At 41.9% G+C, this 19,452-nt stretch overlaps 1 protein-coding gene across 1 annotated transcript in view; it reads left to right on the plus strand.

Annotated features, from left to right (window-relative positions):
- The window catches only part of SH3RF3 (SH3 domain containing ring finger 3), a 246,174-nt gene that overhangs the window by 188,100 nt on the left and 38,622 nt on the right, over positions 1-19,452 (plus strand). The window contains exons 5-7 of the mRNA XM_054272003.1: positions 10,111-10,211; positions 14,254-14,424; positions 18,266-18,516. Coding sequence (XP_054127978.1) covers positions 10,111-10,211; positions 14,254-14,424; positions 18,266-18,516 — 523 coding nt within the window. The remainder of the gene's footprint in view (positions 1-10,110; positions 10,212-14,253; positions 14,425-18,265; positions 18,517-19,452) is intronic.

Consider the following 19,452-nt stretch of genomic DNA (forward strand, 5'->3'; position numbering starts at 1 on the left):
ATGTTCCTTGAAGTGTCTTGCTATATAAATCATTTGGAAGTGTGTCCTTATCAGTTATTTAGAAGTGGTGAATTTTAGCTGAGAAAATGTAATAGCAGAACTCTGGTTGAGCCTTGGCTGATAACCTAAATGTGCTGACCATGAGAGGCGTACAGATTATACCTAAAATCCAGAGACTAAAAATGAACCTTGAATTTTCAAGTGTACAACAAGCTCTGAGAAAATAAGTCAAATTCAGGTATTTTTCAGCTTTGGCTGGGATTCCAAATTCTATCCAACCTGCTCTGTTGGTGACTGTGAATGACAACTGACTGGATACAAGAGCGAGACGGGTGAAACCAAGGGCAGCTATTTCAGGAGGTGGCACCAGTCAAAATGGCAAAGTACCTGTCTTTCTCTAATTCAGATCAAAATATGTCACAAAAAATGCATAAAAGCTTTTGCTAAGGTCTAATATAAACGAATGATTTATCCTTGTGCATTTCCAATTCTTTTCATAGTTATTTATAATTCCAGACATTGCCTATTGTAAATATCTTGTTGCGGGGAGGGGGTGGTTGTAGGTGGGAAGGAGTTAACTTCTTTTAAACAGAAATTTTTAGGCAGGAATGTAAGCAGCTTTTTTTTTTGGCTACCAATAGGTCTCTGAATATGCTCTGTGCATGTTGGGATATATTTCATTATTTGTCCAAACTGTTGCAAATGAGGCTCATGAGCTGATACAGTCTATGGACTGATTACATAAGCTACCAGGAATCCAGGTCAAAGCAAAATTGTCTTTAGGGAACTACCAGGTTAGAGACAGTGTCTTCTCTTTTTGCTACAATATCCCTTATCACAAATATATTTTGAAAAATTTTTCAAGAACCAGATAAATCCTAATTTTTTTACAGGAACTAGGAAGAGAAAGTTGTACTTTAAAAGGATTATTCAACTGTGCGTGAAACCCCATTGCCAGTAAAAGAAAAACAATATGTTTTTTTCCAGATGCTCCTCAGGGTAGTAACCTGAAAACATTTTGCCACTAAAATAATTTTTGCACACAGCTAATCTTGAGGCTTTACAGTACCTGCCAGTCACCTACTGGTTTAGAAGTCTCAAGAGTAAGTGAGACACTGTCTTGGTATTTACCCCATGCCATAAAATCCTGTTCATGTGGCACACACTATGTCTACATATGTATGACATTTGAGCAGAAATTACTAAAGTGTGTATTTTCCTCTTTTTTTTTTTTCTTTGCTTGGAGGGTTTATTTGTTTACCACTATTTTCTCCCTGGATGGGGACTTCCTACAGGAGGTATTGCACAGGATCCTGATGATTTTGTTGTACAGTTATCAAAAGGACAATTCTGAGTGTGGGGTTAAATTAACATCTTTTACAGGTCAAGCTTTAACTTGAAGCCTTCCTGTATCTCTGATTGATTTTCATGTTCTTTGATCCCAGAATTTCAAGAAACTATTTACTACAAACTTATTTAAAACCTTGTGGTGGAGAGCTATACCCTGAGTATAGTCTGAGAGAAACAAGGCTGAATAAAATATAATTCTCATGATGCTCATCCACATGATGCTTAATTAGTCCTCATTTGGGGGAGCTGAGAAGCTGTGAGCCATAATAATCAGCGCTTTTATGGATAGTAATGTCAGATGAATCTTCAGAAGAAAATGACAAAAATATTTGGGTTTTTTTTTCTTCTAACTTTCAGGCATCATTAGATTGCAGGATAGGGGAAATGGAAGCTCAGGAAATTAATTTACTTGACTTCTGCAGCTCTTTGCATAGCTCTATGAGCTACTGAGAGAAGATATGATTTAGAGTTTTTGGTCTATTACAAACCAAAAATAATCAGGGCCAACCTGGTCCTAGAAAAAGCTAGCATAATACTGTGCCTCACCTTCATCCACAGCCACAGATACTTGCAGGTTGTAAGAACCCCTCAGTAAATCATATAAATTTAGCTCCAGTCTTTGCAGGAAGGAACTGGGTATTTATGCAGCTATTTATGCAGCTGCAGCTGTTATCCTGCACATTTGTTTGTTTTTCACACACACCGTTATGGAAAAAAAAAATCTTCCTCTAGAATTGGTAAGTCCATTTCAGCCCCCACTTTGATAATTAGCATTTGATGAGGCTACTTGATCTTGCATGTAACACTTTTCATCAATACTTGGTGTCACTACCATGCATTAAGTGCTAATACATTATTTCTAGGAACATTAAGGTTCAGAATGATTGCCACAGTCATTGTTTTATGGAGTCAGCAAATTAGAGAAACGAGTCACAGGAATCTTAAAGACCATTAGCCTGTTTTTATGATATTTCCAGAGGATGGTATGTCAACTTATGTGAGTTGAATGGGTGTTTTTTCTCTTATTTTAAAGTAATATTAAAGACAAATTTAAAGTAAGCTGTAAATATGCATTCAAGACATTAAAAGAATTTTTCCTGAGAATTAATGAATGTGATAAGTGCCCTGTGGTGAGAGAGTGCTGGATTTTCTTTGAAGTCAAAACTGAGAATTCTGGTTGATTTTCTAGATGATAGGAACATTCATCTGATAGCAACAATTATTTTTCAGTGAAGGCTACTGCAACCTGCAATATCATTTTACTCTGTTCCTAGTTTTATCACTGTCCTCTAGACTTCTATTCTGCTCGAAGACTGAATCTCTTGCTTTTGCAAGGCATTTTCACTAATCCCTACAGGCACCCTGTCTTTTCAAATTAAACCACAAATGTGGCCTTAAACTACTGGTGAAAATCTAAAATAAATCTGCAAGGGAAAGAAAAATATAATTTATGCTGGAAGTCCACACTAGTCATTTTTATCCTTCCATAAAAGTGTGGATGGGAAAAGAGAAAGGGAATGAGTTTGAGAAGATGTTTCAGCCCAGATGAGTAGTTGTTACCTTTAATTTCCTGGTGTCTCTGGGCTTGTCAGTAATATTTAGTGGGGAGTAATGTTTCAGTGGTCATAAGGAAGCTGTTGTGTTTACAGGAAAAAAAAAAGCAAAAAGTCCTTTTAATATTATTCTCCAGTCCATGAGTACATAATCACCTACTACACCAGAGTAGCTGGTGATAAAAACAGAGGGCACAGCATGAGCTGGGAGTGAAATACCTGTCATGCAGCACCATGGTGCCTGTGTGTATGGTCTGGGAGTTTTACTCAGGATTTAGCCTTGCACAGTACAGGTGGTGCTGCTGTGCTACCAATGGTCACCAAGAAGCAGAAATTAGTGCAGAAGGATCTGGAGGTGACTTTCAGCACACCTTTGTGCAATTGCTTTTCCCTGCTGGCTGGCATCTGGGTCTGTAGTGTCCAGAGGAAAAGAGCTGGTGCTGTTGAGCTGAAACAGTGGTGAGTGGTGCTTGGAGGATGCCAGGCTGAAGTGGGAGCATGAAGAAGTCAGATTTTGCTGTTCACAGGCCTAAGTAAATGGGATCAGAGTTGGCAGTGCCTGGTTCAGAAAAGTGCATGCCACCATTAAACAGCCTCCTAATCAAGAGGTGTGCATGTGTGATCACCCAGGAGGAGGTCACATCTGGAAATTCAATGGCCAAATGTTTAAAGGCATTAGAGACACATAGGGATAGAGAGGAGCACCAAATGGTATTTTCAGAAGTGACTCCTATTACTTAAATTGCAATAAAATCAGTGGGAATCAGGCAGTGAAGTACTTAATGCCACTCTGAGAAAACTCTGCAAGGTGCCTGTTTTTATCAGTAAGTGCCTATATGCCTCTTAAAATCCTGGCTGTCAGAGACATCTCCTACCCGTAAGGCTTTAGCAACGCTGAGTAGCAGAGATTGAAGAAGGATTAAGACACAAATGCTGCAGTGTTTTAGTCCTCCCTGTGTAATGTCTGTGCATGGCTCTATTTGTGTGTCTGATGCCACACAAGGAAGATGGATCATGTAGGGACATGCCATCAGAATGCAAGGATGTGGCACACAGACTTCCTTAAAGGTATCAAAGCAGAGAACAAGAAAATCAGAGCATTGTCTTGGATCCCATTCCCCTGAGCAGATGAAGAGGAAAGGAGGACATGTTTAGTACCTTGTTCCTTAGATCACAGTAGCAAAAGTACAACCTGGCTCCAGGGCTAAATAAAGAAGGAAAATGTACTAAGTCCTTCTACCAGCTGTGGTAGAGAAAGGCCTGCTGTGTTCTCCAGGAGGATTATTGGTATTACTAGTTACTGGAGAGATGCACATAAAATTGTGTGAAGAGTAGAAAGGTAAACTTCCAACTCAGGTGATCAGAAGTATAAAGAAAAGAAGTATAAAGAAGTATAAAGCATAAGGAAATAGGAGATTATTCTTTTGCAAAAACCAGTCTCTTCAAAATCTTATTGCAAATACAATCTTGCAAAATAATCCAGCAATACTGTATTTTATTATATGAGTTAATTAGTGATACATACAGGAGACAAGAGGACCTCGAAAGAATCAGCTTAGAAAGACTTCCCCAACTGTGTCAGGGACTGTAGTTTAAATGCAAAGCTGGTGAACATTCAGATGCATAGTAGCAATCAAGTAGCCACCAAGAGAATACAGCAAGGAGCATAGACACACATAAAGCTGAAGAGCAGAATACTTCTGTGACAGTAAAAGTCAAGATGTGAACAGAGGAGCTGAATTCAATGTATGGAAGGCCAGCAGGTCCCATGGAGTAAAACCTGATGATGAAAAGCAGGGTCATAGACAGACTGGAAAGTACACAGTCACGTCAAAGCCTGTAGGGAGAGCAGCTAAAGAACCAGAGCACAATCAGGAAGCAGTTGCTGATTTAGAGTTTGGATGTATAGGATACTAGGCTGTACAAAGTGGCAAAAATGAATTGTTTGTAGGTGCCAGGCTGGCACCAGATGCAGTAATATTGGAGTAACCAGATACAGGCAAACTGAATATAAGGTAGATAGACATATACAGAACTGTGGAGACATCTCTGGGATTATTCAAGAGGAGAAAGCAAAATCGCCATCCAGCAATGGTGAATGGCAGTTACATTACTTCTTAATCCCTTGGACTATATGTTAGTCAAGCATAATAGGAAGCACTTGAGATCATCAGTAATACAGAAGACACAGGAGGCCCATTGTCAGTGCAAACAGGCAAATAGATGATGCTTTGACTACTGCTCTGTTCTCTTGGCTTGAACTCATCACTCTGCAGTCAGGCAGGCTCAGCCCAGAGTGCCTGCAGTGGCGACTCCAGCCTGGGGTAGCTGCACCTCTGCAAACTGACTTTGCTGCAGTGTGCAGAGGGACGATCACAGGAGCTAAAGAAGAGTTAGCATGTGTCTCACAAGAAAGATGAAGCATTGGTCAGCTCCCAGAGCTGGATATCATTGCTACTAGTGGAATGAGTCCTGTGATTGGAGTGCTGGCACCAAGGGCTACAGGCTTCAGGAGGAGGCAGGACAGGTGAGGGGGAGGTATGACACTATAAGTAAGGGAGAGGTTTGATTACACAGCCCTTAGAGTTAGTGATGTGTTGAAGAGCCTCTGGGTGAAGACTGGAGGGAAGGAAAACAAAGCAGGTATTGTAGAGAGTGTTTGCTACTAATTGCCCAGTTGGGATGTAAGCACCAGTGAGTTATTCTGTAGGCAATTGGGAGAACTCTCTGGACCAGTAGCCCTTGTCATTATGGGAGATTTCAAGTTCCCAGATATCAACTGGAAATATCATACTTCTGTGACAAGTCTTGGAAATTCTTGAGGCTTCTAGAGAAAACTGCTTGTCATTCATATTTAGAGAGCCAACTAGAAAAGATGCCCTCCTGGACTGACTATTTGTGAATAGAGCAGGACTCATCAGGGATGTGACAGTAGGCGGCTGTCTTGGCTACAGTGTTCATGAAATGGCTGAGTTTAGGATTTTCACTGTAAGGACAAAAAAGGATGGCAGAGTTGCTTCCCTGGACTTCATGAGAGCAAACTTTATGCTGTTCACGGCCTTACTTAGCGGTGTGCCAAGGGAATCTGCTTTTAAGGACTTTGGAGTCTACATGTGCTGATCAGTATTTAAGACTCACCTTTCAGAAGCGCAGGAGCAGATAGCTTTACCATGCTGTGAGTCAAGCAAGCAGAGCAAAAGGCCAGCTTGTCTGAATAGGGAACTCCTTGTGTGGGTCAGGAGGAAAAAGAAACTGTATGACCTCTGGAAGCAAGGTGGACATGTCCTTAATTGGTCAACCTTGAAGTGGTCAGCTCTGAGTACAGAGCTGGGGTTCATTTACACAGGAAGAAGACATGAAAGTCCAAAGCTCAATTACAGTTGAAACTGTCCAGTGTTGTTTCAAATAACAAGAAGGGCTTTTTTTTAAGATGAGGTCTAAAGAAAATATTGGGCTGATACTTGATGACTTGGTGAAGGTGGCAAATAGTTGATAGTGCTTGGTCAATCTGACTAACAGGAATGAAGAAAAAGCAGATGCATTCTATGCACTTTTTGTCTCATTCTTTAGTAGACCTACAGCTTCCCAGTCCTCTGAGTTGGAGGACCATAAATGTGAGAACAGTGGCTTTATATTGTGGACACTGGAATTGTAAGAGACCAGCTGTATCAGCTGAATGTTCACAAGTCCATGGGGCCTCATGGATTCATCCAAGTGTTCTGAAGGAGCCAGTGAATGTTGCGGCAGGACCCCTCTCAATAATCTGTCAAAGATTTTGCAGGTCTAGGGAGGTCCTGCTGATTTGAAGCTTGACAATGTTATTCTAGTCCACAAAAAAAAGGCATGAGGAAAGACCCAGGGAATTACAGACCTGTTAATTTAGCCTCAGTTGCTGGAAAAATTATTGAGATTATACTGGGTACTACTGAAAGGCATTTAAAGAATGATACAGTCATAAGGAACAGTCAATATGGGTTCATAAAAGGGAAGTCTCATTAAACTGATTTGATATCCTTCTATAATAAGGTCACCTGTGTAGTGGATGAAGAGAAAGCAGTGGATACAGTTTTCTCAGGATTTTAGTAGGCTTCTGATACTGTACCTCAGCATCTTTCTGGACAGATTGATCAGCCATGGAATGAGTGGACTTGTGATGCACTGGGTGAAGAACTGGCCAAAGGCCAGATCTCAAAGGATTGCAGGCTACAGCTGGCTGTTGACTGGTCACCAGTGATGTTCTTTGGGGCTCAGTTTTAGGGCCAGTTCTGTCATATATATATATATATATATATATATATATATATGCGTGTGTGAATATATATATACATATATACATACATACATACATACATATATATATATATATATATATATATACACACACACACATATGCATATATATCAATGATCAGGATGCAGGAGTTGAATGCACCACTGGCAAGTTTGCTGATCATACCAAAGTGGGAGGTGCTTTTAACTCTCTTGAGGAGGCACAAGATGTCTTGCAGAGGGATGTAGGTACACTGGAGCATTGGCCAATGATTAGCAGGAGGAAATGTAACAATTCAAAATGCTGGATTCTGATCCCCCTGGGATGGGGTAATGCCAGGCATAAGTATGGATGAGGAGAGGAGTGGCTGAAGAGCAGCCCTGCAGAGAGGGATCTGGGGGTGCTGGTGAACAGCAGGCTCAGTGTGAGACACCAGAGGGCAAAGCCCATCCTGGGGTGCATCAAACAGAGCATCACCAGTCACCCAAAATTATCCTGCTGTATTCAGTGTTGGTGTGGCCTCACCTGGAGCACTCTGTGCAGTTCTGGGCCCCACCATGGAAAGAGGATGTGAAAGTCCTTGAACACATCCAGAGGAGGACAACAAATCTTGGTGAAAGGACTGCAAGGAATGTCCTAAGAGGAGCAGCTGAGGACACTGTGCTTTTCTAGTTTGGAGAGAAGGAGGCTGAGGGGTGACCTCATTGCTCTCTGCAGCTTCCTGAGGAGGGGAAACAGAAAGGGAAGAACTGAGCTCTTCTCCCTGGTGTCCACTGACACAATGCAAGGGAGTGGTCCTGTGGGAATGCCCCACAGGAGATTCAGACTGGACATTAGGAAGCATTTCTTTACAGAGAGGACGGTCAAACTCTGGAACAGGCTTCCTAGAAAAGTGGTTGATGCCCCAAACCTGTCAGTGTTTAAGAGGCATTTGGAAATGTCCTTAATTGGTCAACCTTGAAGTGGTCAGGCAGTTGGATTAGATGCTTGTTGCAGGTCACTTTCAATATACATATTCTATTCTACTCTATTCCATTTTGTCCTGTTCTATTCTTTCCTCCTGTGATCTTCTGTGCCTTTACAGTTGCACCCTGAGGCTGTTCATTCAGATCTGTTTTTTCATGACATAAAATCTAATTTTTTTCCTAGCAAGGAAGGGTGGGGACTGATGCATTTTCTGTTTTCTTAGAGACTTTCTCTAGTCCAGAGCAGGCATACAGTGGTAGCACAACACAAAGTTTGAACTAGTTGATTTCTCATTTATCTCTTGGATGAGGTAGCTGCCAGGTGTCTCAGCCCAACATCTTCTGCAATCCCTAACTCCATTAACCAGCTCAACATAACAAATAAGGGATCATTCTCCAGCTATCCCTAAATTTTTTAGTGGGCTGGTGTGTTTTTTCTGTAAGTTGATACTAGCTCACTGACGTGACAGGCAGTATTAATAAAGCCTTAGTCACAGAGCTGGAAAGAATGCTTTTTACACATAGGACCAAGAGCTGCCTGGATCCTTCTTTGTTTGAGCAAGCAGCCAGAAAGTTTGAGGAAATAATGAGAAAAAGGAGATGTACTTGTCAATATAATTTCATGATTGAGTGTAGATGTTGGTGAGAAATGGAACATCTTGCTGCTTTTTGCCAAAAGCTTTAGAATCACAGTGCAGTGTTTCCATGTTTTGCTGCACAATTTCCTAATGATAATGTGTTCATAAACAGCAAAGCAATATAGCTCAGCAATGCACTGTCAAGACAGAACAGTAATGATTATGTGGCTTTTTTGGAATAAGATAACCTTGAAATCCAGTAATTAAGTAACAATGTGTGTCTTAGTTTAACTCTGTGTCTTGGTTTAATTCAGTGTCATTTTTAAGTGCAAAAATTGTCCCCATGTTTGTGTTCCAAAAATCAATATTTACTGTTTGTTAGATAGAATTTTGAAACAGAAAAGCTGTAGTGGAGGCCTGTGAACTTCTCAGGATCTTTGCTGAGTATAACACACCCTGCCTGAACCTGCAATTTGTGGGTATTGGTTCCTACTTTGTACAGCCATTCTGCATATGGACATGCACACAGCATATGGTGAGACTTATTAGAAAACTTTTTGTTCAAGTAAACCACTACAAGTCCCATCAGCCCAGCTCTGCCCTGTCTGCAATAAAGATCTGTTGCTACAGGCCTTGGCATTAGTTCAGGAGACGTTTCCAGTCAGGATTCATTTTTGACATAGATGAATGAGGACTTTGGTGAGACAACTCAAAAAGAGATTGCCCTATATAATTTGGCTGAGCATTAGGCTTTGAGAAATGAATGATTACATTTAGAATTGCCTTTCACATGAATAGCTGGAGAAGATCTGTCCAGCTGTCTATATGAGAGATTTATTTTCTGGGGTAAAAGTGGAGTGAACTACTTTCTCCATTCAGAGAAAGCTTTGGGTTGAGTAGTCACCTTCTTTTGAAGGAGAAGAATATTCCTGATGATAAAAAGAGTACATAGAAATGAGAGTGCATTTTGGAAATTGAATAGTATCTTCTTCTCCAGAGATCCATAACCACTACCAAAAGGGTACCAATTTAAAAACAAGTTTTTGAGGGGAAAAGGTTACTTTTATCAGAGAAGATACTACTGCAGATGCACATGCTGAGCTGACTTTACAAAGCAGTTAAGTAGTTTTACATTGTAAAACTTTTAAGATGCGCATACAAATAAAATTTCTCTGACAGGTACATGGAAATTCTGCTAATCCTTTGTGTCAGAAATGTATTTTTGGAGTGTGTAAGGCTAGAATAAGCCTTTTTTAAGGCAATATAATGAAGTTAGAAAATCTAGGAATTTATAAAATATGTGGTTTATTCTTCTATGCCTTCACCCCATAGAAATTTAGGAAATTATGGGCTTCTTCTTAAATCCTTGTGTGTTGTTCTTTGTGTATTTTCAGGATTCCTCTTTGATTGGAACAGCCACAGTGGCTAGTCCCAGGACAAGTGCAATAATTGGAGATCAGGGAACACCACCGAAGGTCCAGCTCCCCCTCAATATGTAAGCAGCTCATCTCAGTCACTGTGTACTCTTTGTTTCCAATTTTGTGTGTGTGTGTGTGTGTGTGTGTGTGTGTGTGTGTGTGAGTGTGTGTGTGTCAGTGTGTGTGTGTGCGTGTGTGTGTGTGTGCTTGAAACCTGAATGCCCAAATCTCAGCTCAGGTGCATTCTGAGAAGAGAGAGATTGCAATTTCAAATGTGAGGCAGCCTCTGCTGAAATTAAAAAATTAATAGAGAAGGGCAAGACTTCCCCCTTTCTGTGTGAGCCCTTTTAGACTTTATTTCTTGTAACTGTATAGATCATTGTGAAGCAAACTGAGTACCTCTGAGCTAAAGAAAATCTTTCATTTAAAGCTCTTAAAAAGGTGTAGTCCCATGCAATCAAACACCTGATTTATTCAGAATTAACCACAAAAAATGGCTCAGTTGCACTTTTTTGGTGCCATCAACAATGAATGAACAAGGCAATGAATGAACTTCACATCTTTGGCATACGGTCTTGTTGAACAGTGTGTAGAATAACAGAAGGTTCACAGAACAAAAAGAGTAGATTTCATATATAGCAAGTCTCTTCTAGCCTGTCTAATTAACTACTGAATCCTCATAAAAGTAGGACAACTATACACACAAACACATATGCACATCCATATTTTTGGGTTTTATGATATGGCTAAAACAAGGTCTGAATTCACAAAATCCTGAAAATAATAGATCTTCTTTAAGAACAATGGGGGTGTTTAATCAGAACCAAACGAATTTCTTCTTAGCTACTTGAGATCTTTATACCTGAGAGATGCCACACATCCCTGAGTGCCCCATGGAGAGGTCTCACCATTGCCCTGTGCTCACCCTGCACAGCCTGTGTGGCACATAGTGGGGCATGTGTTTATTGCAAGATTTGCCCTGACTAGGAAGCGATAACTGGCAACATTTGAAGTACCTGGTTGCTGAATCAGGACATTTTCCAGCTCTCAGGCAATACCCCCGACTCCATGCCTCATCAAGCCTCCCCTGCTCCCTCCCATGCTTCTCCTGTCATCTCCCTTGTGAAGCAGCCTTGTAATCCGGTCTGTCATTCTGCATTTGCGAGCCAAGTTCCAGTCAAAGAAGATGCATTATTTGAAAGCTGTAGCAGTAGTGGGGAGGTGCAACTCTAGACAAAACCCTGGGGCTTCTGCGCTGTAAGCAGAGTCACAGGCAGCTACCCAAGGCCAAGAACACTTCACACTTCAACCTTTTTTCAGGGAATTTCTAATAAACATTTTGGGTTCTTCTAGGTCCCACTTCCAAGCCTTAACCTCACTGTTTCACATAGCCCAGAATAATCTGATACTACATTTTGCAAGATTTCAGATTGTTGTTTTAACACTTTTTTCTAGGCTGTACAGAGTTAGCTGGTGAAGTTTCACACCTAAAATCTAGAGAGCAGTGAAATGTGTCCAAATCCAAAGACTTTGCCTTAAGGCAAAATCATCCTCAGCAAATGGGACCACTAGACCTGATTTCCTGCCAGAGGAAAAACCCAGAAACAAATTCTGGGGAGGGAAGCTGCTGGCAATCAGATTGTTTTCAGCCATGGATGAGAGCAGGCATCTCCCCCAGCTCTCCCACAACCGCCTCCCTGCCAGGAGTGGAGTTTATGCCTGCCCAAAGGCTGGGCCTGCCCCTGGGTTTGGAGAACCCTGTGCCTCTGCAACTAAAGAGGAGACCCCCAGGGATGGGCATCCTCACTACCCCCCTGCACAGGAGGTGGGATTGCTGGTCCACAAAGAAAGTACTGATCACTTGTGTTGTGCCAGGGTCACCCTACATGGTTGTCACACAGAAGCTTTCATCACTTTAGCCATACAGAGGTTGGTCTTTCTGGTGTGGCATCTGTGCTGGGCTGTTGTACACCTTCTTTTAGTCTCTGCAAGGATTTCAATACTTTATCCAGAGCATGTTTAGGCTCATTGTGATATTGGATATTCAGACTTAGTGGTAGCTGACTTGGGGGAATTTGCTGGGTGAAGCTAGTAGGAGAGGACAAAAAGAAACTAATAGGAGATCTGAAGATAGCTGCAAGGCACAACAGCCTATGATCCACTTAGGGTAATTTTCCTTGCACCTGCTTCCAGAATCTCCATCTGTAAGTTAAATTATTACATGTAGCCCGTGGTGGGGGAAAGGCTAAGTGAATCTATCTAAAATGCTCTATCCCTGACCCCCTGCTTTACCCATAGCTTCTGAATCTGAACCCTGTGTAAGCAGCAATTTCAAGAGGGACAGTTAAAGCCACATTCTCTGCTCCCTTGAGTGAGTGCAGTCTGGCACTTTCTGTTATGCCCTTGCAGTGCTGAAGGATTAGCACTGAAGCATGCAACCTTATTTCTTGTCAGGGTGACGCATTTTAATGTCCTTCAGATCATATGCAGCCTCATGTTTTCTGTCAGGTGAACAGCTACAGACATGCTCAAGACCACCTGATTTTATAGGCTAAAAAAAGGATGTGCAGGGTGGTTTCTCCCCTCTGTTGACTAATGAAATATAGTTTCTGATTAGCTCTTTGTACCCCATGCATGTGGTAAACAGAGCCAGGCACATCAGCCTAAGATTCCCCAAGGAGCTGTTACCAAATAGTTCATATTCTGCTCATTACTGCTGTTTATTTACTACCTTCAGAATAAAAATAAGGAAATCTATGGTACAATAAAGAAGTAGAATCAAGAAAAATAACAGGATTTATTCCTCAATTATATTTTCTGGAGAGCAGAAGTAAAAAGTCATGTATCATTTTTATTGGCTAAAAATCTACAATTACAACTGCTATAGTTTTGGTTTTTTCTCTGGTTCAATGCTATTAGGTGGGCAACAACCCTCTTCTCACCCACCCCTGAGTCTAAGAGCATTCTGCTGCACTTTGTAGTGCAAATGCACTTTCTCTGTTTTCCCATTTCTATTAGTCTATGTTCACTGCCTGTAAATCACAAATAAATAAAAAAAACTCAGGAAGGCACAACCTTGATCAAGAATTACCAGAAATCCCTTTTTGTATCTGGAGAAAAGAAATAATACAAAAAAAATCTGGTATTTACAAAGAAAGTGTTGTTCTGTGTGTGCACTCTTGCTATTCTATCCCGGCTTTCCATTATTTCCCAAAGTGCAAGCAATCATTCTTAATTTTCAACAAGAATCTCTCTAAACAGAGAGAGTCTCTGTAGGGATTTTAAGCTGTAGTCATTTCACAACACTAGACACATCCCTGAAGTAGTAACAGAAGAACAAAAGAGAGATAAATAGAAAGACTCTAAACAAAGGGAATAAATAAAAGCTGTAATTAAATAAATAAAAAGTTCTACATATTGGATCCTGTATTAAAGATTTATTAGTATACTTGCAAAACATCCAAAACCAAATTCTACCACTTCACTTAAATAAAAAACCCTCGGCAGAATGTGGCCCTTTCTCACTTTTTGTTTTACCAACATAGTACAAGAATTGCCATACTGGATCAGAACAGTTTGGTGTGTTGTTTCTAAACTTGGCCAGCATAAATAGCATTGAGAAAGCTGCAAGAAAACCTTTGAAATAGCCAATTTTGAAATAGCCTACCTATTTATTTTCTTCCTAAACTCCACAACAGAAGTGGATCACACCTGAAGCAAATGAGTGTATATTTCTTCCAGATGTCAGGATTTGCAAAGCCCTCTTACTCCAACCTTTGTTACTCTGGCTGTCACTGTAATTGTCATGTTTTTCTGAAACTGTTGCTACATCCTTAACTTGGGTGCTGCTTAGTGGCACTGTTTTGCTTTGGTTATGCCCTGAGTGAGAAGCATGTCTCATCAACTTCTAAATTATCTTTTACTCTGATTAGTTATTCCCTTATTGCCTTAGAATCCAGTCTCTGCCCTTCCCTGTTTGTGAAGCAGCCTGTAATGGTGTCCCTTTTCAACAATGACTTCTGAGCAGCGCTCTCTGCTCTGTGGGGCTGGAGCTGGAGCAGGACAGGTGGTGGCTGATGTCACCTGTGTGCTCTCTCCCTGTGTGACCTCTCCCCACAGCTACCTGGCCCTGTATGCCTACAAGCCTCAGAAGAACGACGAGCTGGAGCTGCGCAAAGGGGAGATGTACCGCGTCATTGAGAAGTGCCAGGACGGCTGGTTCAAGGGCACCTCTCTGAGGAGTGGCATGTCCGGGGTCTTCCCAGGCAACTACGTGACACCCGTGTCAAGGTGAGGACCACTGGCCTCTACTGGGGCATTCTGGATGGCACTGAAAACAATGTAGCTCTGCTTTTAAATCACATTCCCCTTCCAGAAATTCTCTGCACTGTGGACTTCAGTAATGAGGCTTGCTGGTTGTAGCATTTGAGTTATCCATGTCCTCAGGAGATTGCACCAGTTGTATTAGATGATGTATTTATAACCTCTGATAGGCCCAGGTTTTACTCTTCTAAAGAATCTGTTGGCTAATGGTTTTATTGTTATAAAACTACTGGACACATAACAAAATTAAAAATGCTTGTGTCTTGCTTTTCAGTAGCCCCTCATGTCCATTTTGTTCTTCTTAAAGCAGAGATCTGGGATAGTTTGGATCTGGACTAATGTTTGAACAGTTAAAATTCTGAAGTGGTAGGAGATTTAAGTAAATTGTCTGATTTTACCTGCCCCCGCCTCAGTTGCAGCAGATGAGAAAAGGAAAAAAGGCATTTTTGAAGGAGGAATGCCATTTGTCAGAGTTCAGTATTGGACAATACCATATCAAAGCTGAGAAGCTGAGAAGAAAGTCCATCTCTGTGTCCCAGACTGTTTGCCCTACATGTTCCTTGCAGGTAAATGCTGGCATATGCATGCCCGTATCTCCTTTAGAACAACTGTGGATTAGCAAACTGAACCCATTCCTTCTCATGTGCTCTCAGTCTCTCTTCCCACATGCACACTGTCTCCACCATCTCTGACTCCTCTCCAGAAAAGGGCACCTCACAACTCAGACACTTGATCTGGAAAAATTATCCAGCTTTGTTGCATCTAAAGTTTATGTCAAGTCTGCTGCATGTGTCCTGAGTAACACTAAAAGTTAAGAACAGATCAGAAGGCAATAACTAAGCCTGCTGACAATCCTAATACTGCATTTCAGTAAGGAAACCCCAAATATTAATTCACTGGTTCTTCACTGCTCATCAACCTAAAGGTATTTACCTTATTTTATAGAGTCCCTTGGCTGCCTTTGCTCCTTGCCTCTTCAGCTCTTAATTAGTGAGGAGGTTTGTGCTGAAGGGTCGGTTATCTGAATCAGCAAGACTTTATTAAATGCAGCATGTCACAGCTAGAACAAGACAGAGAAGTGCTAAAGGGCAAAAGTGCTTTCCACAAAACCTGAAAGCAGCATTATGATTATATTTATGATCCTGTGGGCTAATTAAATTCCTGTATAAATCACCCTCAGTGAGAACAGCAATAAAAATCTGATATCAACAAAATCTCCTATTTCCACTACATCCAACATACATTGTTCCCCTTTGACAGAAAAGCAGAGGATTATATTCATACATGTTTTTCTGCCACACCCTACAAAACCCAAGGAAAAGAAGTTGTGAATTTAATAACACTGAACAAGATTTATATGCTGCCAAAACACGTGTGTGAGTGGAGCATTACGGAAAAAGAACAAAACTCTTTAGATGGGCAGACAGGCACAGGGCAGCAGAGAATATTTGCCACATCCAACATCTACCCATCTCTGTTGGATTCACAGATAGTTTCTGTACTTGTTGGTGTGCATGTTTGCCTGAACACAGCTCTCAGTGGACTGTTAGATGTGCTTTTCTGGCAAACGGAATCTAGTGCAGATGGCCAAGCCAGCTCCAGCTGAACCTTCCTGCCACCCTGCCAGTTCTTCACAGCAGATGACAGACAGTCAAGATTTCCATCTGGTGGGATTCCCAGCTTTTCCCAACCTGGGGACTTAAATTGAAGAAAATAAAAAATCAGACTTATTTAGCAAAAGGTAGTCCAGACAAACCTTGTACCATGAGATGAGTCAAGTCAGTGATACCACAGTGATGTCTTTCCATACATCTGTAGGAGGAGGGAGGATTGGGCAGGAGGCATAGCTATTTTTTGCCCTTTTGGACCATATCCTCCAGCATGTGATTTGGTCTTTTTCCATCAGAATTCCACTCTTTAGGCTTTCCACTCTTTTCTTAGGGTTATTACTTCTGTCACCCATGTCCTCTGAACCAGACTGTTCAACATACTCCTTTCTCCTCTTCTCCTCTCTGTCTTCCCATGCCGTCTTGGGGACACAGAGTTTCTCCCAGTTCTATATTCCATAGATGACTATTAATGCTTTTTCTGTTATTCTCTCCTCTCTTGCTAAACCCTTGCACTGCCTCATTTCCACTACCTCCATTTTACTTTGTTCTGCCTCATATCTCTGTGCTGTCCTTTCCTGCAAGAGGACCTTGGCACAAGAAGCAGCCCAGGAGAAGAAAACAGCACAAAATGATCCATCTGTTTCATGGCATCTACAGCTGGGGAAGGCAGTCATTCAGGAACCTGAGTGAGAAAAAGGGACAGCAGCAGCTGAGAAAGAGGTGCTCAGCAGCAGCTGAGTTGTCCACTGATGTCTTTCTGTCTTCCTAAGGGTCCTTCTGTCCTAGTCAGAGTTTTTTGCTCAGTGGTAAGAGGATCCAGACATGCTTTAGTTGAACTCAATTCATAGGAGAAAAATCCTTGTCCCTCCCCTCTGAAGGGACTTGGCCACTCAGGTGAAATTATGCAGGCAGTTTAAAGTGAGGAGTGAGAAAGGTGACAACAACTCTTAGGACTTCTTTTTCATTCAGGTCAGCTACATTCCTGTCCCTGCTGCATTCTCTTAGCAAGTCTAAGCTAGGGCTGGTTACATCAATAAGGTGAGTGTTCAGCCAAGCCCAGTCAAGTCTGCAGCTTCTCAGTCCCCTTCCACCGCCACACACAGATTGTGTTATCCATCTTTGTTTCTCCCTGTAGGGCTGTATGCAGGTTTGGTCCAAAGAAAAGATCTCTGAGTCTGTTTTAATTATCACTCCATGTGAAATAGCCTCTGGCACACAAAATGACATCTGGGAGATACCCATTTCCTCTGAATTAAGATTTGTGATTTTACTAGAAACTATTCAGACAGAAATATAGGGTAATAAAAGACATGATGAGAAAAATTATCTTTTCTATTTTTACCCTGCACTTCATCCCGTAGAATAAAGGGGTGAAAATATCCCCCAGCTTGCTTATAAATGAGTCCTATAAAGATAAGTATATATCAGTGTGGGAACCCAGCACATCCCTCTGGCTGTCCAGGACGGCCAAGACCCCTGCCAGGGGGCTCAGAAGCCCTAAGCCCTGGCATGGAGCCCAAAACACCTGTGGTTTTGATTATGACCCGTGGAGCAAATTACCAAGCTTATATGAAGACCAGCAAGCCACAACAGTTTAAGTAGAATGATAGTGAAGTTATCACAGGGTGGAAAAGGGGTTTTTGGGGTTTCTAGAATGGGGGCTCAGGAGGCAAGATGGAGGGATCTGGGTGTGTCCAGCCTTTCTTCTTCTTCTACTTGGCCTCCATCTTCTGCTGTGATGTTGGCACTTTAAAATTGGTTTAGAGTAGAAGCTCACTGTCTAACATAGGTGATAGGTATTGGAAAGTAATTGTAAATATTGTACACGTAGTTTTTAGTATAAAGACATAACACCACCCTGGGGGCAGGCAGTGTGCCTGGAACTGTCCTGCTGGACGGACCTCAGCAGGGCAGGAGAAAATTTTTTATAGATAAGACGCAATAAACAACCTTGAGACCAAGAACTGAAGAGCTCTGATTCATTCTTCAAGCGCTCAGGCTGGGAAGTGACTTTTAACATTTCTCGGGGTCACAGCAACCACCAAAAGATCCCGAGATATCAATACCTCAATTTACTTTAACAACTGATAGGGTATTATGTTAAACCCCCTAAGTAACTGGGGGTACTTATCAGCACTGTGGTGGGGTATTGGGGTCTCTGCAGCATGCTTACACTGCACTTGTCTGTCCCCATGCAGGGTGCCAGTGGGAGCTGGGCAGCCCAGGAACAGCGGAGCTGTAGGAGCTCCAACCACAAAAGTAGCCCCAGGAGCCATCCACCCCATTGTGGGGGGTCACAGCAACGCCAGCACGGCTGCCAGGCCGGTTGTTCCCATCACCGCGCCCCCGACGCACGGGCAGCTGCCGGCGGCCTCTCCGCAGCTCAGCACCTGCCTGCGGTACTCGGCCCAGCCGGCGGGCAGCCAGCCCCGCAGCGCCATGCAGATGGGTAAGTGCTCACCCTGCCTCCTGCCTGGCACCATTGCTGGGGTACCCCTCCAGTGCCACCCCCAGAATGTACCCATCCCCACTTTTCTCCTCGCTTCAGCCCAGGCAGGGTGGAGTTGGTGCATTGGTGATACAGTATGTTTGCTTTGCTTGTAATATTTATGGGTTTCTATTGATCTCTGGGAACTGCGTTGTGTTTATCAGATTGTTCTGTTGCTACAGCTGAAATAGATTGTAGTGTTTACAAATATTTATACAATTTATCTGAGTGAATGCAAGCACTCTGTATACCAAGGAGAATAACAGTTCTGTGTCCGGTCGGCTTGCTGATAAAAAATACTGCCCTTATAGCAGTGCAAGTAATACATGCCTTGAAATTAAGAAGCATTTCATTGGGCTTCAGGGATGAAAGGTATTTATTAGGCAGAATGGGACCCTGTGTTAGTGGTAAAGCAAAAGATCTGAAATCTGCTGCCACCTTTTTGAAGTGAGAATAAGAGCTTCTTGCACCAGGGGGCCTCTGTTCTTTCTAGGTTCCCTTTCTGATGTACAGCACAATTTTCTAGAGTACAATTTATTCCCCTTTCCCTGATGTTAAACAGCTTCTGATGTTGAATAAAGTAAAAGCAAATCCTGTGGTGGAACTTTATGCAGCAAAATTTAAAACATTTTGTTTCTGATATTTTATAGGGATGTGAGCCATTGTATTTACAAAGATCAGTAACAACTGTAACTGCTCAAAACTGAGGTCTTAGATACAAAACAGAGCAAACACAAATGAGAAATACCCTGCAGAGTGAGTCATGAATTCATACCTTTTGAAGCCAGAAGGCATGATGATGGCCATCTAATCTCACCTCCTCCACAGTCCAGACCAAAGGGAAGAAAATGTAATCAAATACTTGAGAATCTCAGTCTCGAACAGTGGAGACTCCTC

The sequence above is a fragment of the Melozone crissalis genome, unplaced genomic scaffold, assembly GCF_028551555.1.
Source record: "Melozone crissalis strain CALT ecotype California unplaced genomic scaffold, PUWL_Pcris_2 ptg000013l_1, whole genome shotgun sequence".
NCBI classification, from domain to species: Eukaryota; Metazoa; Chordata; class Aves; order Passeriformes; family Passerellidae; genus Melozone; species Melozone crissalis.